This window comes from Ciconia boyciana, chromosome 3 (genome assembly GCF_034638445.1).
Source record: "Ciconia boyciana chromosome 3, ASM3463844v1, whole genome shotgun sequence".
Lineage (NCBI taxonomy): Eukaryota > Metazoa > Chordata > Aves > Ciconiiformes > Ciconiidae > Ciconia > Ciconia boyciana.
The window spans coordinates 89,031,680-89,059,317 of record NC_132936.1 but is presented as its reverse complement, the minus strand read 5'-3'; the positions used below and the strand labels follow the sequence as shown (position 1 = coordinate 89,059,317).

The 27,638-nt window shown below is 45.0% G+C and overlaps 1 protein-coding gene and 1 long non-coding RNA gene across 7 annotated transcripts in view; one reads left to right on the top strand and one right to left on the bottom strand.

Annotated features, from left to right (window-relative positions):
- Positions 1 to 23,397, bottom strand: part of KIF26B (kinesin family member 26B) — a 312,254-nt gene extending 288,857 nt beyond the window's left edge. For all 6 annotated transcript variants that reach the window (XR_012041615.1, XR_012041613.1, XR_012041612.1 and 3 more), the window contains exons 1-2: positions 22,845 to 23,397; positions 22,216 to 22,617 (exon numbers count right to left, since the gene is read on the bottom strand). Coding sequence is in view for 1 of the 6 variants with exons in the window: in XM_072856504.1 (XP_072712605.1) it covers positions 22,216 to 22,617; positions 22,845 to 22,907 (465 nt within the window). In the remaining 5 variants the exon portion in view is untranslated. The remainder of the gene's footprint in view (positions 1 to 22,215; positions 22,618 to 22,844) is intronic.
- LOC140649388 (uncharacterized) lies at positions 22,693 to 23,897 on the top strand. Its single transcript, XR_012041616.1, has 2 exons — positions 22,693 to 23,069; positions 23,168 to 23,897. It is a non-coding gene; the product is annotated as an uncharacterized lncRNA (long non-coding RNA).
- The last annotated feature ends 3,741 nt before the right edge of the window (positions 23,898 to 27,638 follow it).

Sequence of the window (27,638 nt, the reverse complement as noted above, 5' to 3'; positions counted from 1 at the left end):
AGTAAGTGACAGTCAAGGTTAATTTAAATTTGCCAGTGTATTTATATGCAGTGTAAAAAAAAAAATCCACACAAACAGAGCAGGACTAGCAATACAAAATCTACCTGGTTCTTCTGTAATCCAAAATAAGAGGAAGGTAAGTGAGAGGGGGTGGAAGAGACTGCTGTTTGAGCATTTAATTTGTAAATCAGCAGCAACTAGACTGGACAAAGTCATTTTGTATGCAAGTGTGTAGAATATAAAGCTTAATGGCAATCTAGAGCATTATGGACATCCACAGAGCTGAAGCAGCAAGGCAAAAATACATTAAAGAAAGTAAAATCTGAAAGAATCTAACACAGAAAATCTGTTTCCACATGTATTGTTTTATGTTTCATATTTTGGTAGCACTTGGAGGCAACAGCTAAAAAAATAACAAAAAAATCAAGATCCCTTATGCCATGCACTGTACAAAGACAGACAGCTTTTTCCCCAATGAGAATGCACAGCCTTAGTAGAGAGAGAAAGGAATCAGGGCAAAGAAACAAAGGCAAAAGTAACTTGTAGGTAGCATAGTTTGTTCAAGGCCATAAGATTTGTCTGTGCTACTGCAAGAAAGAATTCCAGCTTCCACATAGAAGGTTAGGGACTATTCACTGTGCCACATTGCTTTTTGTCATTAAAACACAGGTCCTGGCAATCAAACTATCAGTCTCCTTGTGACTGTGACAAGTCATTTCACTCCTCCATACCTTTGATCTCCAGTCGTGTACTCCCCAGGGCAGACAAAAGGCTGGAGGATAATTCATTAATACTTGTGAGTTACGTGAGTCCATTTTCAAAACTGAACTAATCTATTTATTACTAGAACTAAGTCCAGATATTTAAAAAGTCTTAATGCATTTTGAATAATTAAACTGTCTGAGCATGGGAAGTTTCCTATTAAGTATGATTCTCATTGGTACAAGTAGGCAGCTCGGAGGACATTAGAAACTGACAGCAATTTAAAAAAAAAAAAAAGGGGGGGCTTTCCCCCTCATCCCTGGCCTTTTCTCTTCCCATCATTCATGCTTGGCAAGCTCCCACAATGCAGGACAGCAGCCACCTGTGGAACTAGAACACCATTAGTCAATTCTGCTAGCAAACCCAGGTGACTAGCCTCTGGAGGATTTGCCCAGGCAGAAAACTGGCATCTAGCACCCATATTCCTCTACCACATCAGTGCTCCCACCACTGAAGGCACATCCATCTCCACTCAGAGAGGGAGAGCCATTGTCAGGGCTCATTTCTACCTTGCCAGTCCATCGTTACTATTTTGGCCCAAGAGACAGTTGCAATAAGTGAGCTTTCGGATTTGCTCCTTGGAATGGACAGGGGTAGAGCAAGCTCAGAATCACATGAATTCAAAAGCACACTTGCTTGGTGTCTGGCACCCAGGTCTGAGATTAGTCCCACTATCTCTTTAAAATTTGACTATTAGAGGTATGGGTTTATTTTTACCAAGAAGCTTCTGCAAAGAAACTTGGTTTTTTGTAAGCTTGTCAAAATAGCTACAATTCCAAAAAGGACTGAGACACAGTCACTGGGTATATGGGGCAGAAGTGTTAACAAAAGGGCAGTGGATGATGCAAGAGAAATAGAGCAATATTTACTCTACTCCTAGGATTCTTTGAACTTGTTGAAATACCTCTAACAGGTAGAAGCAGCCCTGTATTTGTATTAAACCCCAAAGTATGATCAGCAGTCACAGCCAGGGTACTTGCAATTAGTTCTTTTTTTCTACCACAGCTGAATGAAGAGAAAGTGAATTAGCAGCACAACATCCACAAAAAGACAGAAATGCAATTTCTCTTCCTATCTACTCCCTGCATCAGTGGAACACCATGAACTGCAGTAGAGAAATCTTAGCCTACAGGACCACGAGATCAGCTTTAAGGTGTGTGGCTACTGGAGAACTATAACAAAATTAAGTTTGAAGCACAGTAAAGTGCCCAGGATATAATTTTGAGAAGTGCAGTGGTATCCCACAGTAAACTCACAACCCAGGGAGAAACTAGTATTACCAGGATGTATTCTTTTGTGGCTAATAAGTTGTTTTTTTCAGTAACCCCCCTATAATTAAAATGCAGATGAGTTAAATAAATCTCATGGTGCTTCAGCAAAAGTCCTTGTCTTTCACAATACATGTCCATCCATATTTTGAATACAAATTGCTGAGCCATTGATACTTTCCAGTTAGCAATCCAGGCCTCACAGATTTCAGCCTTGCTGAACACCAGAGTGAAGGCAGAAACTTTCAGTGACTGCAGATCAAGAAGTGATGCTGAATTTGTTATATTTGCAAGCTCTCAGTCAAATATGAATTCATTCCATTGCAATGCAGATGCAGTGTTTGATTCATTAGGTAGATATTCCTCTTTGTTCATAGGTACAGCATGGCAGGGGCAAAGGAGAATACTGAATGTGTAAGGTATGTGCCTCAGAGGAGCTTAACAGCTCACTGCCTGTGCTGGCCAGAAATACAGAACCAAGAAGAGCCCTATGTGCTTGGTGTCATACTCCCTCCCAAAGGCAGAGCACCTTGCAGTAGACTGTTTTGCCATTTAGGAAAAGCAGCTCAAGGTAGAAGGTCTCCATGTTGTACAGCTCCAGAAAAGAAACCTCCTGCGTTGGACTGACTGCTAAGGAGACAGACACCAGGACAGCCCAGCACAAACACCGCAGTCTCAGCAGAGTTAAGTCACATCTTTTCAGTCTGAGCAGGGGAAACACAGATGTGTCTGTAAGATGCGTTTATGGTTTTCAAGCACCTTTCCCATTCTTATAGACCTTCTTTGATTAGATGGTATTTAATCCACTATTTGTCACTGCAAGCAGTCACTCATGGCCACACATAAGTAGAGCATGAAACACTATATTTAGACTGCTACTACTGTCAATACTGTACTTGTCCATCTACTTGCGTTGCCATACTAAATTCACTGCCTTTAGACCAATTCTAAGGGTAGGCATTCTCTTAATTAAAACAGCACCTCTGCCCATTTTTCTATCATCTACCAAAAAAAATGAGGAATGCTAACAGAAGTGTAAAAACTGGACTGCAGTGTATGGAAAGGCTGACTTCCCCCCTCTAGTTACAAGTACATTTTTTCATCATGCAGTCATAAACTATGGGGAAAAATCATCTGCCTGCAGCTATGTGTAGCCATAGTGTTTACAAATATTCTGATGTCAGATGAGCAGTTCATATCTTAATCACTCAGCTGGGTGTAGATATTTGGCTCTAGAAAACACAAATACCTCCAGACTGAAGGAGAACATAGGTGAAACAAGGTCTGATTTACTGAGTAATATTTCATGCATTAAGTCCCCTTTTTGCTAATACCAGGGATTTGGGGAAGAGGTTGGTTTTCCCAGGTTAACTCCCTAACAAGCTCACCACAAGGTCAGAAAAGTAAGCGCTGGCACAAGAGACAGGACAAGAATGCGCATTTGAGAGGACAGGACTGCAGAAGCAAGTCAACAGGGGCCCAGAGAGGCTGTACAATCTCTGGCCTTGGACATACTCATAACTTCACTGCACAAGCCCCAGAACAAGCTGATCTAACACTGAAGTCGACCCTGCTTTGAAGAGGAGGCTAGACTAGGTAACTACCAGGAATCCCTTCCAACCCAAAACATCTACCATCAAGCCTGGCAGCACTCCAGCCCAGGGGAGCTGCACTGGTGTACTATGCACCTTTCCAATTCCACAGATTTGGATCAGTGAGCTTGGTTTGAATATTCCACCTGTGCTGACATTTGGTAAAAGAATGATTAAAAGGGGCAATGGGGGTGCAAAAACAAATTGCAGCTTTATTAGCCCTGTGTTTGTTTGTAGGCAGATCTACCTTTCCTCTCATGCAGCCAATTCAGCAGACTGTGGTTAGCCCTATAAAGATTTAATTGTGCCATGTCGCCTCAATTCAGACAGCTTGTTCACATTATCACCTCTGATGTTAGTTGAGAGGTGCTCTTTGATAACACCTGGTACCCAGAGTGAGGCCTGCTTTGAGATACCTACACACATACTGCTCGCTCGGATTTTGTTCAATGTTCAAAACCCTTGCTTACACATCTGCTTTTAGTTATGAATGTGTGAGCAAGCTTGCTAAAGACAATAATGTATTCCCAAGGCCCTAACTTCACTTAAAACTGTATTTTCATTATTCTCTACCACCAAATAAAAGACAATACTAAGGCTTGGCTAAACACCACTATAAAATCAAGTCTAATATGCAGAAGAAAAAATGACAGTGATTCCAGTTGTAGTCCTCAATTCCTTTAAGCCAGGCTTAAGAAGCCTTGTTTACAGAACCACCAAAGCCTCTGCTGTTTGCTAGAAGTTGTAAGGAATTCACAGCAACTCTGAAAAACAAAGCAACAGAATTTGGAATATCTTAGCCAACCTGGAAATTGACAAGATCTTTCACAGTAAGTTGCTTTCCTTGCTGATCAATAACAAGATTAAAATGAAGGAAAAGTAAAGTCTGATCCATTCTGTTTTACCAGCTCCTGCAGACCCTGGCTGCCAGGCAACACAGCAAGCCATTTCCTTAGGGTTAGAGTTAATTGCTATAATAAGAGCCAGCAGCAATCCTATCCAGGTGAGTCATTAGTTAGGAAAAAGAAAATTATCAAGAGAGCAGAAAACGGGGTAGAGAGGTTAAAACAGCATAGAAGGGTTTTTTAAAGGAAAGAGGAATACAGGGTGTTTGTTGGTTCCAGGAAGAGAAACAGCAGTATGTAAAGAAAGCACAGGGCTGTAGGCAATTAGCAACTCCATGTTTTGGGTGCTCTAAGAAGCCTCAGACTGCCTGACAGGATCCTTCAACAGACAGTGACAAAGGGAAGCACAAACTCCAATACTGCTTCACCCAACACAGGGGAGGCCTCCAAACACTGGAACAGCTACAGATACATTTCACCCTCCTTTTATACCCTGTAATTTCACCAGAGTCACTACAGTTGCCAGAATAAAAACAAAGATGGAGCCTGGTGCAGGATGTATGGTTTACAATGAACATAATTATTTTCCAGTTAATTGTACAGGCACTGCAATATGTTTCCAGTGGATTTTCTACCTTAATTCCTACTGTGGTCCCCAGCTCACTCACAGCGTGCCGCTGGAGGTCTGACGTAAAAACAGTATTATAACAGAGTGTGCAGGTTGCCACAGATGGTTCAAATTAAAGGCAGCCTAACAAGCCATTCCACAGACAAAGAGGCAGCACATCCAGCACTGCCCACAGTGAGAACAGTGTCTCCAAACATGCCTGCCTCCAGAGACACTGCAGAGGTGATGCCCAGTCTCAGAACTCACAGCCACTTGGCTGACATCCAGGAACAAGAGCTACAGGACTGGACTCTCAAGGCATTGGCCAAGCAAAGCAAGCCTGTACCTGCAATCCAGCCATCCAGCAACAGTGGGGTCAGCTTTATAGAAAGTTACTCTCCTCTGCATTAGGTGCACCCAGCATCAGAAGCACTTCAAAAGACCCTCTGCTGCCTATACGGATATGCAACAGTTTTATGAAGCCTAGCAACATGTAGCGGACTGGTAGGCACCACAAGAAACACAAGAAGATAAACAGCAGCTGAGAGGCTTTGAGGAACTTGGCCAGAATATCTACAAAAGTGGAGGCTGTTAGAGCAGCAGCATACACTCAAACACTCTTTAATTGTGGATGATTAAAAATTTCAATGTTACCTTAAAGTGTTACTATTAATGTAACAGCCAGCAGGAAAGCAGGCGTTAAGTGATTTACCCATGCTAACAAATGTTATTGTTGCTTTTTCTTAGCATGTTTTTTCTGAAGAATGAAGCTTTCTCAAAAGAGACACTCATCCCTAAGATCACTCTATAGAATTGCAGTAAAGCATTAGCCAGGTTTCCCATTCACCTGGCAAAACTGAGTACACCTGACTACAACAGAGTAGCTTGGGGTGCGCTTTCTGCTTACTGTTCTCAGGGACTCAACCTGAGGGTCATGAGGATTACAGACAGGATCTAAATAAGTGTTCGGAATACTAATAATGATGCTTATGTTTGGATCAGAAAGGATGCAATCAGAAAAAAGTTACAGATGCTTTTCTTTGCTTGACAAGTACCAAGACAAGAGCAGTTAAAGCAGTACAAGCCTCAATGAAGAGGAAGAGAATTAAAATCTGAAAACTGGTATTTCTGCAGTTTAAACCTGGTGAATAATGACAGTAACAAAGAATGTCTAGGGATAGGAAACACGGAGAGGGAACACATTTAAGATACCATGTAAGGCAGTACAAATTGTTCCCTATAAATTCTAGACATTCTCAAGACAAACCTTTCAAAAAGTAGAAAAATGCTTTCATAAACATTTACTTCTCCACTGGCAAGAAAAACACTGAACAATCTATTCCAATTAATGTTCTAACTAATGAAATGACAAAGGCCCCCTTTCTGTTCTTTCAGATACAGTTTAATAGCATTTATATGTTGTCAAGCCTTGCATCATCCATTTGATCTCTGGAAAGACAGAGAGGCAGACAGAATACAAAACAAACATTAACAAATACCACATGAATACAGAATGCCTAACAGCATGCCATTCACAACAGCAAACAGCCAAGGACAATTAAATTATTCATAGATATGAACTGTCCAAGGTAGGAGGAAAAAAGAAAGAGAATTAATAAACACACTCTTGGAAAAAAAAAAAATCACAGAAACACACCCAACCCCATTAGCAATTTCTTCTTTTTTTTGTTAAACTAACAGCCAGCTTCTGGTACCAATCACAGAATCAGAAGTCAAGGTCTTTCTAAAAGACTTTTTGTCATAACTGGGTAATTAGTTACCATATATTCAACTGCCATATTCCAATCCCTTTAAGGCCGACAGCTTTGAAATGCAAACCACAACTCCCTTCTTCCTCTCTGTACAGAGTCAGAAGAGCCAATGCTGAGCCAGCATACAAGAGCTGCTGCAGAATGAGATGAGCAACATTAGCAAGAAACAAAAAGCCCATGAGTCAAGAGCACAAGCATGTAGGAAACCTGGACTCCGTTTTATGCAACTAATTAGTTCACCAAGTTGCTCTGTATCTCCTCAGCTTTAAAAACAGAAGCAGCAGACATTTTACTGAGATGAGATCTATGCATGTACTCCAGTAATAGGCACATTGATGTGAATATTTGCAACTGTGTGAAGCCCTGTTACTTCCATGAGCATCTAAGTGTGTACTGGTTTTGCCTGGGCTAGAGTTAATTTTCTTCATAGTAGCTAGTATGGGGCTGTATTTTGGATTTGTGCTGGAAACAGTGTTGATAATACAGGGATGTTTTAGTTGTTGCTAAGTAGTGTTTATACTAAATCAAGGCCTTTTCAGCTTCCCATGCTGTGCCAGGTGCACAAGAAGCCGGGAGAGGACACAGCTGGGACAGCTGACCCCAACTGGCCAAAGGGCTATTCCACCCCACATGACGCCATGCTCAGTATATAAAGCTGGGGAAGAAGAAGGAAGGGGCGGGGGGGAAGACATTTGAAGTGATGGTGTTTGTCTTCCCAAGTAACCATTACATGTGATGGAGCCCTGCTTTCCTAGAGATGGCTGAACACCTGCCTGCCCATGGGAAGGAGTGAATGAATTCCTTGGTTTGCTTTGCTTGCTTTACCTATTAAACTCAAGCCACAAGTTCTCACTTTTACTGTTCCCATTATCTCCCCCATCTCACTGGGGCAGGGGGGAGCGAGTGAGCAGCTGTGTGGTGCTTAGTTGCCAGCTGAGGTTAAACCACAACAGTCCTTTTTGGCACCCAGTGTGGGGCTTGAAGGGTTTGAGATAACAACAGGCTTGATTGGAATGTGGTAGATCAAATTTATAGCTGTTATTGCTGTTTAGCTATTAATCAGCAGGCTTCTGTGCTTGCCATGGGCCTTGCTTGCCTTACTGTATATTAGAGTCTAGTGCTTGTTAGTGACTGCTTTTTGCTTTTGCTGCTTGCTATACTGCTGATCATCTTACTCTGCTGTGCCTGGGAACATTTTGATAACAGCAATGGCGATGCGCCTGGGCTGGCAGATGGCCAGGGCATTGCTGCTGTTTCTGTGCTGCTGTACTGGACAGGCTGGAACTCCAATGTGAACTCGAGTGGAAGGGACTGTGACCTGTGGGTGAGTCCACACGGGAGCAGGACACCCTGAAGTATCTGTGGCCATGGATAAGCCCATGCCAGAGCAGGTACATCTCGAAGTGTCTGTGGCCATGGTTATGTCTGTGCCACAGCAGGTATACCTTTGAAGGGATTGTGGCCCAAGGATAAGTCCACACTGGAGAAGGTACACCTCAAAGCATCTGTGGATAAATCCAAGCTGGAGCAGGGGCAAGGGGAGGAGTTCATTTACAAGTGTTACAAATCACTTGACTCTACCTCTAGGAGCATCCATCCGCTTCCATTGAGTGATTAAAAAAGGTCTTTTCCTATGGAAAATTCTGGGGGGAAAGTCCCGTTCCACATCGGAGCAAACAAATATTAAAGCTTTTTACAAAAAGCCAGCAAGACAGACAGAAATAGCCTGAGGGCAAAGGTTAAGATAGCAAGAAGCTGAGGGCTCCACTAGTCAAGCAACAATTTAAGAGAGCTGCAGCAGCAGGGTGGAGCAGACAGCTGCAGACAGCCATCAACACCACAGCAGGGTGGTGGGACAGGACATATATCCTCACCTCAGCTGCACCAAAATTCCCTGTTGGATTTATTTACACTGCCAGTGAAGGCAAACTTGGGCTAAGGTGCTTGTTAGTGTAATCTGGTAGCTACATTATGTGTGCATGGTAAGTCCTTCTGCTCTGACACACAGTGTTACCTTTCTGCTGCTCTGTCAGAGGTTACCATTTTATATCCTTGCAGTTAAACCCACAGAAATTCATTTCTCAGAGCCCTGAGGTTTGATGTATTGGCTGGAATTAAGAGCAGGGAACTTATCTGGATCTTTATGTACTGGGAGTATATGCTAACCACCAAACACTGGTTTGGGTTTTTTTTTTTTTCTAGGTTGGCCAGAAATTCTACCCTGATCTCAAGAGACCTTTACATCAAAACTTAAATTACCAGTGTTTCAGTTTCCATGAAAAGTTATTCTAGAAAATCACCTCAAAGAAGTAAAAAAAATACATATTGAAGAAAGGCAAAGAGCAAGTCCAATTCTTTCCATGCATCACTGATGACCAGTGGTAACAAGGAAAAGATAAGAGGCTTTACTTCAGTGCAAAATAGATTTGCAGACTGTCTCACTGCCTTATGAAGGCAGTAATCATGATTCTTCGAAAAGGAAAAAAGAGAATCCAAGACCTTTCCCTTTTCTTTCCCAGCCACCACAACCTCTACTAAAACAACCACAACAAAATAAAAGAACAAAAAAAACCAACCATGCTTATTACTTACCTTAATTATACATGTGTCTGGCCAAAGAACAGAATACATAGAACACATTTCATTTTAGGTTTCCAGAAGTAAAAGACCTGTCCTTTACCCTGAAAGCCATTTTGTCCCATTTCAAAAAGCTGTATGGCTAATCAGTGAGAGGACACAGGGAGTTCTGCAGCCATTGCGGCAGGAAGCAGTGCAGAAATATATACAGACATGCACATACATGTACATAAAGAGAGCAAACTCATAAAAGCTGCATTGAAGCAATGAATCCTATCCTCTCATTTCATATGGAGGTGGGTAAATAATGGCACAACAGAGATTTCATTCATGCAGAGGTCCAGGGTATGCTGGGAAGTCTCAGTCTGACAATTTGCTGCAGATGCGTGCTTAGAGGAGCCATTTATCAGTGTCATCCATGCGCATTACTACACACTGCTTTCTCGGCAGCATGATTCCACACCAGCTTCCCACATAGCACACTCTGGTCCTTGATATTTCAAGCACAGAAATAGCCCTTATCTGGGCCTTAGCAGTGTGTGCTTATTGAAACGATTCCTATTATCCAAAGTGCATGCATTTGGAGTAGGAAAGGGACAGAATTTATTTCCTTTGCTGATAAAAAGAACAATAAATTAAGAGAAGTCACAACAGTTTTCCTTCCCCTTCTCCCCCTCCTCTTTCTACCCCTGTTTAGCTCATTGCTTATAAACAGCTAACACAAGTATTCACATCAGTAGAGCTGACTCCTGGAGGATAGAGGCATCTTGGATGTTTCATCTCTTGTTATACTTAAGTGGAATATTAAACAGGCAAGACAGTGGCAGACCAAGCTAGAAAGAACTAAGTAACTAGGACTGACAAAGAAGGTTCACAATTTAAAGCACTTCAGTCTGTAAAGTGCTTCATTTAGAGCCATCAATGCCAGTGCATTCAGCCCTCGTATACCCCCACCACCACCACCTTTAGCTCTCTTCTCACACCTTAAGTCTTTTCTATTCCACTTTTAAAGTATTTGGAAAAAGTACTACTACTTAATAGCACACCCTTAGAGTGTCCAGTGTAATAATACTACAGAATTAGTAAGCTCAACATGATAAGAATTAAAATTAATCTGGAAATCAACCTTTTTCCTTCAGAAACAGGCACAGGGAAAGGAGAAGCCAGGCTGAATTCATACACTCCAGAACGCCAAGTTCTACCCTATTGCTGATGCATCAAAACTTATGTCATTTATTTGCTATGTTGGGTGAAACTGTTAGTGTAATGAGTTGAGTCCCTGTTTTATACCAAGTCTCAAACTGACAGTATGGAACGTATAGGTCTTTGTGACTGGTAAACAAAAGAGAAACAAATGAATTAGATGTAAGAAAGAAAATCTAGTCACATCCTTAGATCACATGATGCACCAGTACCTTAGTCTTTGGAAAACCTAATTTCAGAATGAGAAAGTGAAGTGCATTAAACCAAAGCCAACTTTGGTTTAACTGCCTTCTACTCTTCTGTCTGCTTGCTGGTTTCTGGGGGGGTGGGGGGAGAGGGAGGGTTGGCTTTTTTTAAAGAAAAACAACAACAAGCCACCAACCCAAGACAAAATACAACCTTCATATGAAGTATTTCTGTAAAGCTTTAAAGACACCAGCCATGAGCTCAGCCTTTTAGAGAACTCTGGTTTATCACCCATTTCTCCCTGCTTCCCCAGTGTTCCACCTTTCCCATGGAAGCACTGTTCCTTTGCTGCCTGGACCAACCAAGGCACACTTCATGCCCCACTTCTTTTCTGTTTCCATACCCTGTCTTCTTCCTCTCAAAGCCCTGTACTTCTCCTTGCAGTGTGCCTTTCCTATTCTCATGGCAGCTTATGTCCTTTAGAACACCAAAAGGTATTGTCCAATTTCCTGTAAGTGCCTACCCCCACCCCTTGCAACTTTACAAATGGTTGGTGATGATGTTAAAGCCAAACACCCAACAGTTCACCAGTCAAGAAAAGGACAAAAGGAGAGATGTCATCAGATACCTCTAACAATTAAAGACGATTGTGGTGGGGAAAGCAATTCTGAAAGGTTGTTTGGGTTTGTTTTTTTTTTTAATATCAGAACTTTCATCAAGAACTTGTAAGAACCAGATCCCAACTAGTCATGTAAATTGAGAGGGCATTTCAATGAGTTGCCTGTCCCATCTCATATTCCTCAAACAGCCTCTTTGCAGGAACACTGGATCAATGACTTTACAAAAAAACAACTCCGCAAAATGTTGCGGAGCTTTGTTTTCATGGTGATGTGAGGGCGTACCCAGAAGCTCCCTTAAGCCAGTTTCTTCTCTTCCCCACCCCACCCACCATAACCTATTTCTCCCATCTCTAAATCTAAACCAAAATCCACTGAATTTTTGTCAAATCCATTATTCAAAAATGAATTTGACACACAGGAAAAAAAGAAAGTCTTATTAGGTGTGCTAAAAGAGCAGCTCTGGATTTAGGCTTACCACCCATGCTGCAGAACTGCTTACAAAGCCATCACTAATGACCTTCTAGCTACCCATCATTTCCCCATGTTCAGTCTGCCCAGACAGCCAGCTATTCCTCTCTAACAAATACCATTTTAATTGCATCTCCCGCTTTGTTAGCCTTCTCGACCTCCAGTAAAAGCCCTCTACGGTCTAACAATCTCTTAAATCTGACACTCGCACTGACTAGCACACTTGTATGCCTTCCTTCTAGGTTAACATGTACGCAGGCTTATTGTCAAGAATTTCCATTAGAAATCTTAACGAGTATGAGCTGAAATGACAGCTTTAGGACTAGTGGGGAGAGAAAAGGGGGGAGGGAGTGAAAAGGGAGAGGTGAATAGGAAGGAACATGTATGTGTATTGCAAATGCCCCCTGTCACCAAAGACTTCATCGTGCCTTTCTGGTGCCAGGGCTTCTACAGTCCCAACACCTCCCTCCGAGCAGCAAATGCCAGCCGCATAGTCTCAGCCACTGTTCACTCTTCCTGTGGGAACGCTGCCAGCAATTTCAGCAATATTAACCCTGGGAATACTAACATGATTTAGATGACTTGTTAAATTTTAATGATACCCATTAGAAAAGAGGAAAACACACGAGTCACAACTCCCAATTTGGTGCATTTGGCTGCTGAATAGGATATTAATGTTTTTCTTTGCCTGGCACTATTAAATGAGCAGTGAAACTAATAGAGAAATGAAGAGTAATGACTTCTATTCTTGCTGTTCAGCGCCTGCTTAAAGCCAAGACTGCCTTATTGCCCAATGGCTTTCTGCTGGAGTCCATCAGGTGGATGGAGTAAACGGGTAATTCTTTCAGCATTTGGCACTTAGCAGGTCAGAGGTTCATTTAGCTGAGAGGCATAGAAAAATAAAACTGTCCAATTGAAATAGTAGCATACAATCATTCCAGCTATCGGTTCGAAGGCAGAAGCCCGCTTTCCTGAATAACTTCAGCATAATCAAGTCCAAATTTGGCTTTGGTAAGACAGAATTTTGCCAAGCAACTCTTACAGGACCCATGACAGAAACATGCAAAGGCCCCACTTTTAGCAAAGGACTCCAGAGCAACCATCTTCTTCAGCACTGCAGGAACCTCTTTCATACCTTCAAGTATGCCTGTGATAAAAGGAATGGGTAATTCCCAAAAGAACCACACGGCGGCCCACAGAAATTGAGGGGTTGTAGTCCTGAATCCTCATTTATCTTCGGTTAGTTACGAGGGTGGGAGAGAAAGAGGGAATGAAACACGCACAACTTGGGGAAAATTAATTCCACTGCTGAGGCAGGTCTGCTCAGACAGTTCTGAACGAAGTTGAAACCTCCAAACCACTGTGAATTTTCACTTTTTTCTTCAGAAAAAGAAAATATTTACTGTGGATGTCAGTTTCCTTTCATTTGCTTTTCCCCAAACATTCATGTGAGAAGAATTTGGTTCCTATGCAAGCCCACAGAATAGAGAAGATGTGAATACTCAGGTGCAAATAGATGATCACATCAAAGTATTTATTATTTAGAGGGCATGGTGAAATATAAGTTAGAGTAGAGGTTTGTTATTAATAGATCACACAAAATCTACAGGTCAAAACACATTTGTAAAAAATAAATACATATAAAGCAAGTTCCACTTGAAGGCAATTTGGAAGCCAAAACACTTAGACTGTATTCCCAATTTAAGATTTTCCTACAGACACTAGAGGTGGATGGATGCTTTACATCAGTCGTATTGCACTGGATGCAAATATCCAATATCCAGCATACACAGTTCCTCTGATACACACCACCAGCAAGAAATTTAAAATGTTTTCCAGAGCCACACTCACATTGGCTTGCAGTATTTTTTTATAGAATAAAATAATTTTTAAAAAGGCATTTGACACTCTTTCCCTGAACCACTAAATCCATTGAATAAGATTATTGACCAGCCACTGACAAAGCAGGTACCATAGGGCCTGTAAGTTAAGTTCTCCTACTTGTAGGGCAACAAAGCAAGCAGACTCAGCCCTACTTTTTTTTTTCTAATAGGAAGGCACGACAAATTTAAATATGCAATACAAAAATCTTATGCCAACCCAGGATTTACTTATGTGACTCTAGAAGTGTCTAGTTCCTTCTGAGGAGAGGGAAGGCTTTTGTTTTTGTAATGAATTGTAAGCCAAGTCCAATTTAATACCCCATCAGTTCCCTCAGGTCTCTCAAACAGAACTTCCTTAGCAATCTTTTTCTTTTTTTTTTTTTTTTTTTTGCACAAAGACTGCTACTGAATACAGTTTCAGAGGAAGGAAACCAGTCTGAAGGCTTCTTCAGACTCAAATCTTTATTCTTCCCTCCCAGAAAACACGGATTATTTTATAATATATAAGAAATGCAAGATCAAGCATAGGCTACAGGATTTAATAGTACAGATTGAACAGAATAGCAGGTCTTAGTGACAACTAAAAGTAAATGCAGTTGAAGTTGAAATTTTAAGAAGCACACCAATGCTGGAATGGTAAGTAGCTTTTAACAGCCTTACTATGCTGTATTATTTCAAATGAAATAAACTGAATTCTGATACCACAACAATAAATCCAAGCTGCAACTGAACACACCAATTTCTTAAAACTGATTCTTTTGTATAGCTGGTATCATATTTTCCTTTACTTTCTCTTTCATACAGTAACTAAAAAGTAATCCCTATATTCTGTACTTGTTACAGCTGAGGTTATGGTTGGATGCATTATGCTGCTCTCATCAGTACCTTTCTCAGAGATCACTGCCTCCTCCTATCTGCTGTTGTAATAGCACATCTAGTCACTCCCTGACCTTTCAATCAAAAGGATCTGAGTTTAGAAAGCAGCACTATTGAAAGTGTTTGAACTATCTATCATTTTGATAAGAACTAAGGCAGGGAGCAACCACCGTGTATTCACCCAGGAGACCTGCAGGGATGCTAACTTATGACCTTCATATGGAGAGGAGAAAGAAAATGCACATTGGGAAGCCCACAAAGGGCCAGGATGTCTTCGCCCTGCTCAGCCCAAGAAGCATGTCTGGCTGCTGCTTTAAATCCATGCAAGTATTCCCTGGTTAGAGGTATATGACAGGTAGAGCTGTGGCCTAAATGAAATCATGCTGACTTCACTGAAGTCAGAATCCCATCACTAGGGCCAATTTCATGTAAGTCAATAGACTGACAAAGTTCAGATCCAGACCTCTTCTCTCTCCCTACCCACTTCTTCACTGTTTTTCTAAGTTACCAGCAATAGTTCACGTTATACAAGGAAAAGAGTTTTCAATATTTGACATTTCTTGCAGGATCATTTGAACAGCCTCCATCCCAAGCTCAGAACGGCCCAGTCAACATTCCCCTGCCCTGTTAAGTGTCTTGTGTGGGTCTGTGCATTTACTTGGAGAAACCTCAAAAACATCCTCATCAAAACATTACTAAGCTATACTGTAACATCATCTAAGGAGTGGAGTAGAAGGAAAAGAAGCATCAGCAAATGCATATTCTGGTTGTAGATGCTACAAGATATTACAACTGTCCCAAGAAGGTGCCCGATTATGTATTTCAGGTTTCAAAACCAGAGATCTAAACACAGTTCTTAGCAGTTTAATTATGCTCATAGTTATTTATCTTTTTAAAAGCCTGGTTTAATGTAGGAATGTTGCATAGAAGGCAATTGAAAATGAAACTGGGCAACATAAGTCACCAGGGATTTGAGTTCCATAAACCTACAAATAAATCTGCAGCCATGGTATGATCATCTAGAACAACCTTGCTCCAATGACCACCCCATGTTAAACAGAAACTGTTCAATGAAACATTGCCATGTCTTTCAAACATGCAAGCTGAAGCTTCCAAAGAAAAGCAGCATTTCAATGTGTGACTGCAGCAGATTGCTTGCAGTTATTACTTTACCACTGCTTTCTGGAAAAGCAATACCTTAATTAATTGTTGTAACTTCCATCAGTGTCACAGTGCAACCAAAATTTGGTCCAATAATGGGAAAGACTGTGGAAAACACTTTCCACTCTTGGGATACTACTTTGTTTATCAGGGTGTTGTTACATACTACAGCTTGCTTAATTCAAAGTAAACATGCAATCTGCTTTTCTGCAATCAGGGATAGTTCTTGAATTGCAGCTTCAGCAACAAATAACCTGGACTAGGAATTATTTATTTAGTGGCAGGGGGGAAGCCCATATGCTTGTATTCCTCACATTTTATTAACATACATGCCTCTCGGGCTATAGCATGACACATTGCTAAGATCTAAGCTAGCAATTTAACTTAGAACATCTCTCATGCTTTTGACATGCGGACCACATGTCACAAAATGCTGCAGTTCCTACTACATCATTATGTAGAGCATGCCAGTCAAGTTTATTGCGGTGGCGAGCTGCAAGTTCAGTGCTTGGAAGCACCCCAATTATATGATGTCAAAGGCTATGTGCTGCTGACGTGGCAAAACTGCAAATGTCTTTCAACCCTACATACACAGCACTACACTGTTCTAATAATCTGCTGACACAGGTGTGAATCCTATTACATGCTGATGGCCCATACTGGTAACGTGACATTTTTTCCTAACACTGCCTTGGGAATTCGGCACAGACTACCTTTCTTCCTCCTCCCCTTCCAAAATTATACACCAAAATCCTATGCTTGTTATACAAGATTGCTACTGATGTTGCAACATTTACTTCTAAGGAAAATAATAAGACTATGTAAAGATACAAGATTATTTTAGAGATCGGTGCATCATGGCATGTATAAAGCAACTTGAAAGAACTCTGTCACTTAATAATAGCCTGACATGAAGAGGCCAGCTACAGACTAAGTATTGACTCTGTATTTCTGAACACAATGTTTTCAGCTTCACAGCCAAGTTTCCGTAAAAAAACAATTTGATTCAAATTTTGCTCCTCCTTAGAGATTTACTTCAGATAAAACGTCAGTACTTCCCCCCCACATGCAAACAGCTCTGTCTATGGTCTCCTAAAAGTACTTCCCCTCCTGAAAGGAAAAACACCATAGTCTCAATTCACTAAATCTAATCACAGGCCTGTTCCTAATTTCCAGGGCACTCAGTAATGGCAAGCCTTTTTGATCCCATGGAGAAAGCTGCAGAGCTAACAGTTTTGACAGCTTCCCAAAACACTGTCTTTAATATACAGTATCTTCATCCTTACCTCAAAGACATTTGCAAGCTTGAAAGAAATATTTATATCATTTCACATGTTGACACTGTGGATTGCAGCAGCAAGACAGCAAGACTTACAGCTGCTCCTAGGAGAGGGTTTACATTAATTCATCAGAGGTGAAGGCATATCCGTTTGTCTCCTCTGGACCTCTGTAAGCAGCTGTAATTCCAGGGTAACTGAAGTAGCTTGTGGTTTCCTAACTTGCCAGGAAACATACAATTGTAAGAAGAGTCTCAGATGAGTTATGCTAAATGTTTGGTATTGTGACCTGTGATGCAGCACAAAAGAATGGTTGTTGTTGCCTAAACTTTAATGGAGTTAATCCTTCCAAATGCTGACAAATTACTGCCTCAGGCCATTTAAAATCACATTTCTAATGCAATAATCCTATCTGCATTACAATGAGTTGGGATGAAATGATTAGGTGCCTGAGATTTTTGCACAGTGAATTAAGTCACCATACAGACTGGCCGTGCTTGTTCACAAATTAAAGGTCTGGACAGAAATGAAATTCCATTATTCTGCCACTTGCTAAGCTTTGAGGAAGGGTTCATTACTGTCCTGTCTCTACTGGGGATGTTTCAAAAGTAGCTACAAGCTAAAAGGAACCTATTTTTCATTAGATCAGCTTCAGGGCTTTCTTCATTATTAATAATTATTAGTCGAGTCTTTGACTACTGAACACCTCTGAAATAGAAATGGCTAATTCAACAATACGCAAGCAAAACGTGAGATAAATGTCAGTAAATTCATGAAAAAAGAAAACAAAACTGTACCCTGAATGCAAGTCCTCCCCTCCCCCTTTCACAGACACACTGTGCTAAACCAGAATTTACCCAATTCTTACACTCAGAAGCACAGACTTTTTAGCTCGGACGATAGTCCAGAATATAAACCACCTAACAACATCAGTGCTATCCATCTCTAGCATTTAAAATAGTATCCTTACATCCTCACCCATCCACAACATGCTCAAGCAGATATTCATGTCTACACATTCAAATTACCTCTTGGTTTAAAGGCTGTATTCAGGATTTTCGGAATCCTGTACTAACAAATCTATAATCGCCAGCTTGAGACTATTCTTATTTGCATTCAATTGATTATTTACACACAATATAATTTGATACACATAAATATAGCAACTCTTCAGTTAAACTTAATGATTTTTTTTGTCGGATGCCTGTGAAGTTAGTGTTCCATTGAAGCCAGAGGATACCACAGGTTTGAACTCAAGACAACCAGATTTCACACAAATTCTGATAAACAGGGATGCCATAAACTTCTATGCTAGAACCTTGTCTGATGGCCTTCTGAAAATATAGCCTAAGAAAAAGCTTAATTTTAAGCTTTTAAAATTTAAAAAAACAATTTGAGACAATCCTTATCATCATGCAAGTGTTTGATGCTGTAACAAACCCCACAAACAATGGCCACCAAATGCTCCAAGATCCTTTCAGTCACAAACTGCAATGTGCAACTATACCCACCACTTGTGCTCGTCATTTCCCACAGGCGTGCTTCACATGGGGATTACAATAAGATTTCATTCTCATAAAAAAATAACCCCTTGTATGCAGATAATTGCTGTACATCATTAAGTCACATCTGTATCACAAGAGGGGAAAAAGAAACAACAAGCTTTTAGCATTTTTCTTTTTGTAATTGGCAGGGAACCTGGCATTTTGAATGGTTAAAATAAAATAGCACAACTATAATTATATATTTTGCACTTTTGTGCCTCACCAAAAAAACCCCTCAAATCCCAAGTTTTCATCCTGTTAATGTATTAGGAGAGAACGCTTCTATTTAAAACTGAAAGCTCAACACCTCAAGCCTAACAATGAGCTAGTCAGAAGCAGTTTGCTCTAGGTTAAGTGTGGCTTTTTCTGTATCAAATGAAAAGCTTCAGTACATAGCTTCATGCATAAAGCCTGGTCTGTTTATGCAGCAATTAAGTATACTATTACACTTTGCAGATATACACAAACCTTTACATGATTACACACTGTAGAAAATATCAATGTACGTTCACATTCCGGTAAGTTACTGCAAATTCCAGTATCTGCTACTAGATACATGTCAAAACACAGATACCCTCATATGCTGCTTGTTCTGCAATGCACAATACCCAGGGTTATATGCATTTCTAAATACAGTATAAGTGTGAAACAGGTGCCACAGACTATATTTATAATGCTAATGAAATTTCTAGGCTGTTTTCAACAGCACCAATAAAAATCATCGTGTAAGTCAGCTAGATCTAGCTGACTAGAAGATGACTGAACAATTAAATGGAGCATTTAAAATTTATCTAATAAAGGCATATCGCCAATTAGCTGTGTCCTACTGGGCACCACAGTCTTGAATTGTAAGATGCTTTGCAAGTTCTGAGGGACTACCCAGAACCAGGAAGTGCAACTCTTCTTCCACTGAACTCAGTGGGATCAATTCCAGCCCTCCCCCAAAAAACCTATTCCCATAGCAGCAATCAAGAGTAAACCTCACAGGACCCTGAAGAATGACAGCTACATTAACACAGCATGGTAGACTTCAGCCTCACTCCAAAGTTTTCCCCGGACGCATGACAGTTTCCACATCCTTGCAAGAGACCGTGTACATCTCACCCTCAGAGGGCAACCCCAGTGCATTACTGTGGCACACACCTGCCAAGGCAGCTCACAGGCCCTGCTTTCCCCTAAGCAGACATTGATAAGGCTACCCCGTGGATGCCAGCAACAACGAACTTGCAAGACCAGCACAGCATACCCGATCCAAAGAAGTCAATGGCACTAGCCATGATATTTGTATCCTATATCACCTAGTCCAAAGCCTCACTGTGCTCAGCAGTGTCTGCTGAAGGCAGAAGTCACAAGCCCAGAAAGTTTTTAACAGTTGTAAATAAGCCAGAAAGGATGAGAGAAAGGGATGCTTCTGCAAATAGCCACAGGCAGGTACCACCCATCCATGGAAGGGAACTGTGTACAAAAGGCTGGAGTACCTCAACAGCATTGAGCCTGCAAGTACTATTAAGCAAAGTGAATAGGGCAGAGGGTCACCACAGCCCGCAAAGACCACCGTACTTGTGCCTCTTTCCTTCCCCCTAAATCCACATCTACACATTGGATAGCAATGGCTTTGTAAATGGCACTACTACACAACTGGAAGGTTTGGAAAGGAGGCGTTAGAAGAGAAAAAGCACAGGGTAAGGGGGCTAAAAATGGAAAAGGCTTACTACTGACGTGAATAAAGATTGGCCTGTACGACACCATCAGCTAAACTACATGAACAATAGAACAATTAACAATAGGGACACGAGGGTAACATCTCAGGAAGGCTAGTATGGGCAATGACGACCACTATTACAATAAGAGAAGCCTGTACAAGTCTTTACATGACTGCAAAATCTGTCAATTTCTAACACTGTGCGAGGGATATAAAGCCTTGATGCTTATGTTTTATCCTCCCTACACCCCCAGTCTCAGTTATTCTGATGGTTGCCATATCCGTGTCAGTTATTTCCCACCTATACCCACACCTGGTAGTGACTGCCAAATCACACAGCCTGAAATTTGTGAAGATTTTGGTACAGGGCCACTTTCCAGGGAATCAGCCATGTATTAATAAGGTTAAATTGACTATTAATTTTGGTGGTTCTACCTTTCCCTTTTCATGAGTAATTCAGTTAAGCCAGCTCTTGAGACAAGGTAACAACCAGCCCCTTAGTCTTTTGTTCAAGAGAGACCAACTCCCACTCACATGGTACATAAATAAATAATGGAGAGTACAACACAACAGCAATACCAGGGACCCTTTCTCAGCAGTCAGCTCTTTTCCATGATACCTCTTTATCGTAACCACTAATGAAAACTCTTTGAAGTGGAAGAGTAAATATTATCATTTGATAGTACCTGGACCCAACAGGGCAAACAAAATTGCATTGTATTACATTCTGGGAGCTGTGGACCCATTCACAATACAACACTCACAGGGTTGCTATGGAGGAGCCCAGTGCTTACTGTTTTGGTAGCACATGGTCAGCCAAGGGCTGCTGGTCATTCTTTTAGGGCTGTTAGCCTTAATCTTTATATGAACAGGGAAAACAAAAAACAATGCCAAACAAAAGAAAACCATGGAATTTCAAAGTATGCCTTTGGAGGTACCAGATTCCCCAACAGAGGCAGAAAGCAGACTTCCAACTCTATCCATGATCAGTCAACTCTTAAAACCCGAGGCCAGATTTCAGAAATGCTTGCATGCTCTTTAGGCACAGGATTACTCAAGCCAATACTCAAGGTCCAGCAGCTTCAAGTACTTTTAAGTCTTCTTATTGAAAAAAAAAAATTTTAAAAATTTAGTGCTGTGTAAGAGAGAAGCATCACCAAGTTGTCCTTATGTTAACGACACCCTGAAGAGCTGGGTTCAATGCCACTGTCTGCCACAGCCTCCCTGGGTGAACTTTGGACTCACGCAGCATTTTAACGCCTCATCTGAACCTGGAGCTACAGGTGAGTCTCTGCTGCACCTCGCCCCACAATAGAAGTACAAGCCACGGGCATCAGACCGTACACACCTTACCACTAAGTTGTCTGCCAAATCTCAGGTTATTTTGTAACTCCATCCTGTAGGGATCAAAGAGAGCAAACGGGGAAGGGACCAATGACTCCCACGTGGCATTCCCGCCCTTGCTTGCCCCTCACTGGGAACAAGTACACGGGAAACAACAACACAAAACCACCGTCAATGCAATGAAAGAGGGAGGCAAGGAGCGAGCTTGAGGGACTGTCACAGAGGCCTCCCCGGAGCCTGGCAGCCCTCCGGAGGCGGAGACACCCTGCTCCACACGAAGCAGGAGGAGAGGATGGGAAAAGGGAACAAGAGCAAGAAGGGGCGAACCCAAGTAAACCCTAAAACCCTCAGCGGTGACAGCGGCAGAGGGGAGCCCAGGTGGCCGGCAGCCCCAACGGGGAGCCGGCCCGCAGCCCCACCGGCTGTGGGGGTCGCTCCCGGGCGGCTGCAGCCCCGCAGCGCAGGCAGCGCCCGCGCCGGGCCGCACACGCACCTCCCCGCTCCGCTCCGCCCCGGCCCCTCGCTCACCTTGCTGCTGACGGGCCCGGGGATGAGGAGCTTCAGCGCCTGCCTCTTCAGCTCCGCCAGGCGGGCGTTGCAGTGCTCGCACCAGACGCCGCGGTCGGAGCCCGGCGAGGAGCCGCCGCCGCTGCCGGAGCCCGGCGAGCCGGTGCCGAAGCCCGGCGAGCCGCCCAGCGAGCCGGGGGAGCTGGTGCCGATGCCGGGCGAGGCGGGTCCCGGCGAGCCGGTGAAGGAGCCCGGCGAGGAGGTGCCGGAGCCTGGAGACGGGGTGCCGGAGGAGCCCAGGGCAGAGCCGGCTCCCTCCGGGGCCGGGCGACTCCCCGCCCGGGACTCCTCGTACGCCTTCCGGTACCAGCTCTCGGGGGAGAAGGGGGCGGCGGGCTTGGTGGGGGAGCAGGGGTCGGTCACCTGGAGCGGGAGAAGGAGCAGCGGGTCAGGCAGGGAGGCCCGGCGGCGCCGGCAAGTTTCGCTCGGACGCTCCGCGCCCGCGGCGGCCGCCGCGCCTCGCCCGCCCCCGCCGGGGAAGTTGAGCGGGGCCGGGGGACCATAGCCGGCGGCGCCGGTAACCGCCGGGCGCGCGAGCCCCGGCACGGCGGCGGGCACCGCTCCGAGCCGCCCCTCTGCCGACAACTTACCCCGTATTTCCTGCTCCGCGCCGTGACCGCAATCCTCTCCTTATTTCCAGCCACTGAATTCATGGTGGCTTCGCAGCGCGGCGGGAGAATTTCCTACAGGTTTCCCAGTCCGCATCCGAAGGGAATCGCCGGTCCCGGCAAGTCCCCCGCGGAGCGGGCAGCCTGCTCCCTCCGCCGGGCGCAGCCTCCGCCGCCTCCGACGGGATCGCTCAGCCCCAAAACACCGTCAGTTCTCGGGAAAACGCCTGGGGATGGGGCTTTCTCCCGGTCGGTTTTTCCTCATTGTCTTCCCTCTCATTCCCCTACGACCCGTGTTTTCACAGAAACAGCAACATCCAGAGCAGGAGCATTCCCCCCGGCAGGCAGCACAGCTCTGCTCCGCAAGTGAGGCGAAGCATCCAAGGTAGCTTTAGGAAGGTGGAGAAGGGAGCGGGAGCCCCGCTCGCCCTCGCAGAGGCGCTTTCTGCCTCCGCTACAGCGGCAACTTGTTCTCTTCGCCAAGGTTTGTAACTGAGTTAAAAGAAATCCTCCGAAAATATCGGGATCCAGGCTCTGGGAGGAGCCTCCGCGTCCCTTGCAGCCAATATCCTCCTGCCCATTTGTGCCTGACAGTTTTGCAAGGGAAGGAAGAGCCGGGCTGCGGAACCCTCTGCGCTCCCCGGTCAGCGGCGGAGCTGCGGGGCCGGCGGCTGCGAGCAGACTGCCAGAGCCTCCCCGCGGGTCTGCGCCGTGCCTCGGCTGCCAGGAGGGTCCATTTTATTTTGCAGTATTTCTTGATTGACGTCTGTGATTTCCCCCCTCTTCTTGAAAAGGGCGGGCGGGGGGGAACCTTGTTGCTTCCACCGCAGTTATTGGTTAGTTGCCTCTATTCAGGGCTTTAATGAACATGATTTCACAAGTGTTCCCAATCCTCCCTAAATAACTAGGAAAGAAAAGCAAGCTGTATTTATGACAGTCACTGGCATCTCTTTTCCACGTTGTAATTTTACGTGTATTAATTTAACTTGCAGTCAAGGGCATAATAAATTGATCTCTTAACAATGAGATTCTACAGACTTGTGTCCCTATTAATCTTTCCCCTCTAAGTATGATTTCTTTTTGCGGGTTATGTGTAGCTGGTTACAAATCCCTTTTTATTTCAAATCCTGCAGATAGCCAATCATCTCTAATAAATCCTCCTCCTCAAAAGAAGTTGCTGATTTTCTCAGAAATGGATGCAATAAGGAGCTAAATGCCATGTCCCCCGATAGGGTCACAATATGGATGGGTTGATGCAATTGAGAGGGCAGAACACACAGGGGACTTGCATCCACCTTTCCACCCTCCTGTTGTTACTTCCATATAAATGCACCCTTCCAGCATCCCTAATGTACCTGGGCTAGGGTACCCATCCCTAGGGTACCCTGAGCAAGGAATCTCCCAGTGCCTCTCTGTTTTCACAGATACTCTGCTAGTAGAAAGGTGCTCTGCTGTGTTTTCACTTGACTGGGTTATCACCCTTAGACTGGAGCAGCCATTCTTGATCTGGGTAAGAAAGCTTTAATATAAAGCTGACACGAGTGATGCCGCCCAAGGTAGTCAGGCTGCACCAGTAGTGCCTTATGCTTTTACATAGGTGCCTCCAGAAAACTGACCAAACGAGCAAACAAAGGAGATGCACCCTGGCTCCTACCGCATGTGAATGGGTTTCACATAAATCCGCACGCAGAGATCCCATGTTTTGTTCTGTAGACAGACGTGATGGGGATGACAAGGTAATGCAGGAAAATGCCGTGCAAGTCTACAGCAGTACGGAGCAGCTATACTTTTTAGGCCCCCAGACACTGACTGTAGGCAGCCACGTGCCATTTACACCACGGTGTGTAACTTCTCATTTTCTGGGCTCAGCAATTCTGGTGACAAACTGGCAGATTTGCTTTGTTTTTCAGCAGACCTTTAATTACCAAGCTGCTAGCTATGCCTGCCTAACCACATCTGCTCTGTCAGTGATCATCATCCCGTGTGCAATGGCATGCCTACCTCGGGAGACGATGGCTATCCTGTGGGCAAGGGGCAGCAACTCGACAAGTGTGCTGACAACTTCCAAACTGCAGACCAGGGCCCAGTCGGGACCGGGGGGCTGAGCTCTGCCAGCACCCCGGCCTCTGCTTTCTCCACAGATCCTCGGGCCCGAGGCCGTGTGCGGACCCCCCGACGGTTCAGGCAGGGTCAGCGAGGCAGCACCTTGCAGCTGGCTGGTGGAGCACGGGCAACAAAACGGCGTTTAAAGGCTGTATGTTTCCCAGCAGCCTGGCAGGGGGAGAGCGGAGGGAAGGACCCGGCCCGCGGGAGGTGAGGCGGGCACTGAGTGACCGCGCTTCTCCCCAGCTCCGGCGGCAGGTTCGGGGCGGGGGCCGCCCGCCGAGTCCCCAGAGCCACCGCCGCGCCGCAGCCAGTCCTCGCCGTGGGACGAGCCACGGGGCTGACGGCTACATCGCCAATTTGCCGGCCCACCCCGGCGGGAGCGGAGACAAGGCCCTACACCCGCAGGCGGGCGCTGAGGGGCGGCGGTGGGCGCGGCCGGGTGGGGCGGGGCGCGCGGCCCCGCGGCGTTGGCGGGCGGCGGGCGCCCTCTGCCGGCGGCGCGCGGGCTGCCGCGGGGACGGTTGGGCGGCGGCGGCCGTTGGTGCCGGCGGCCGTTGGTGCCGGCGGGTGGACGGGCGCGGCCGAGGCGCGCGGGGAGGTGCGGGACGGAGGCGGCCGCCGCTCCCCCGGCCCCGCTCGGGTGCAGCGGGCGAGCAGCCAGCTCCGCCGGGGCACGGGATCCGTAACGGGGTGCCGGGGCCCGGCGGCGAGCAGCGCTGTCTTCAGCTGGCAGGCTTCAGAGAAATGCCTGCCATCCTTGGGGCGGGGGATCGGGCTCCTCCGGGCACGGCTGCAAAGGGCTGTCGAAGCGTGCCTTTTTCCAGGGCTGGACTCCTCCTTGGATTTTTAGGATAGGAGACGTTGCCTCCCTGGCAGGGCACGGTAACGCGGTTCCTCTGCCCCGCTGCTCCCGGGAGGGTCATGTCCTACCGGTGTGCCGACCTGTGCCGTGCTCCCCCAGAGAGCTGGGCCTGTGGTGGGTGCCTGCTCTCAGCCAGCTCCCGCCCACCTGACAGTGCTTCCCTGCGTCCTGCCTGCTGCCCGGCTGGGTGAGGGCTCCAGCAGTAGCACAAACGACCTAGGTTCGTACTCAGGGCTTCAGGAGGCACTGGCAGCCTGGGTGCCTGCCAGCAGCGTGGCTGAGGGGAAGGTGATCTCTGGCAAAGGGGCAGTGGAGCCGATGGAGTAACCCAGTGGAAAAAAACGGATCCCATTGTGCTGGTTTTGGCTGGGATAGAGTTAATTTTCTTCACAGTAGCCAGTATGGGGCTGTGTTTTGGACTTGTGCTGAAAACAGAGTTGATAATACAGGGATGTTTTCGTTACTGCTGAGCAGTGCTTACACAGAGTCAAGGCCTTTTCTGCTTCTCACCCCACCCCACCAGCGAGGAGGCTGGGGGTGCACAAGGAGTTGGGAGGGGACGCAGCTGGGACAGCTGACCCCAACTGACCAAAGGGATATTCCACACCATATGACGCCATGCTCAGCGTATAAAGCTGGGGAAGAAGAAGGAAGGGGGGGACGTTCGGAGCGATGGCATTTTGTGTTCCCAAGTAACCGTCATGCGTGATGGAGCCCTGCTTTCCTGGAGATGGCTGAACACCTGCCTGCCCATGGGAAGTAGTGAATTAATTCCTTGGTTTGCTTTGTTTGTGCACGCAGCTTTTGCTTTAGCTATTAAACTGTCTTTATCTCAACCCATGAGTTTTCTCACTTTTACCCTTCCCATTCTCTCCCCCATCCCACCAGGGGGGAGTGAGCGAGCGAGCAGCTGTGTGGGGCTTAGTTGCCAGCTGGGGTTAAACCGTGACACCCACCCACATGGCAGGATCTTGAGGACGATGTCCACGGCTTTCTCAGTCCTTAGCTGATGGCTAAGTTTGGTTTGATGTGGAGAACTAGGGTCATGAGTGGTGAGGAGGAAGAACATCTCCAGCCAGGAAATTAGGACCTCAGGACATGGTGAAATTCTCATTTGAGCCTGAAGAATCTCAGTAGCAAATTTCCATTTTCTCACCTCTCAGGTTTGGGGGAACTGTTAAGAAGGTGGCATTGAGAGAGCTCCTCTTGCAACTTGCAGTCTTGCATGACCTTATTGGCCAAGCCTGGGCGATGGCTCTGTTGCTGTTGGATCAGCTCTCCCTCCTCACAGGTGTCAGTATTCACTGAGATTTTGGGTTACTCAAGAAAGGCCTTATTGAGTTGTGAAAATTTTTGAAAGCTGAGATATTCCAAATTCTCCAGTTTGAGGTATTTTGCTGCTAAAATCTTTCCAGTTCTTGTTATTTTGTGCTGGCCAAAGTATAGGACACTATGGTATCACTCCAGCAAGAAGCTCTGCTAGGAACCCTTTCTCTGGGCTAACACCTTCCTCTCTGAGAAACACTGAGGTACAGCCTTCTCCCCCCTCTTTAGGCTCCCTTGTGTGGAAGCTGATGAGGTTTCCTCTTACAACCCCTCCCGCCCTGTGTGTCACTAAGGGAAGACGATAGTTAGCAGAATCACCAACGTGCCAATGACAGGCAACGCCACAGCTACCTCTCGATTTCAAGTTTACACATTTCTTCTGTTATTGTAACTGGTAGTCATGGGAATCTGCCTTAACCTTAGTCCTGGCAAATCATTTATGCTAGCAGTTCAGAAGTTAGACTAATTGTTCTCCTTAACTC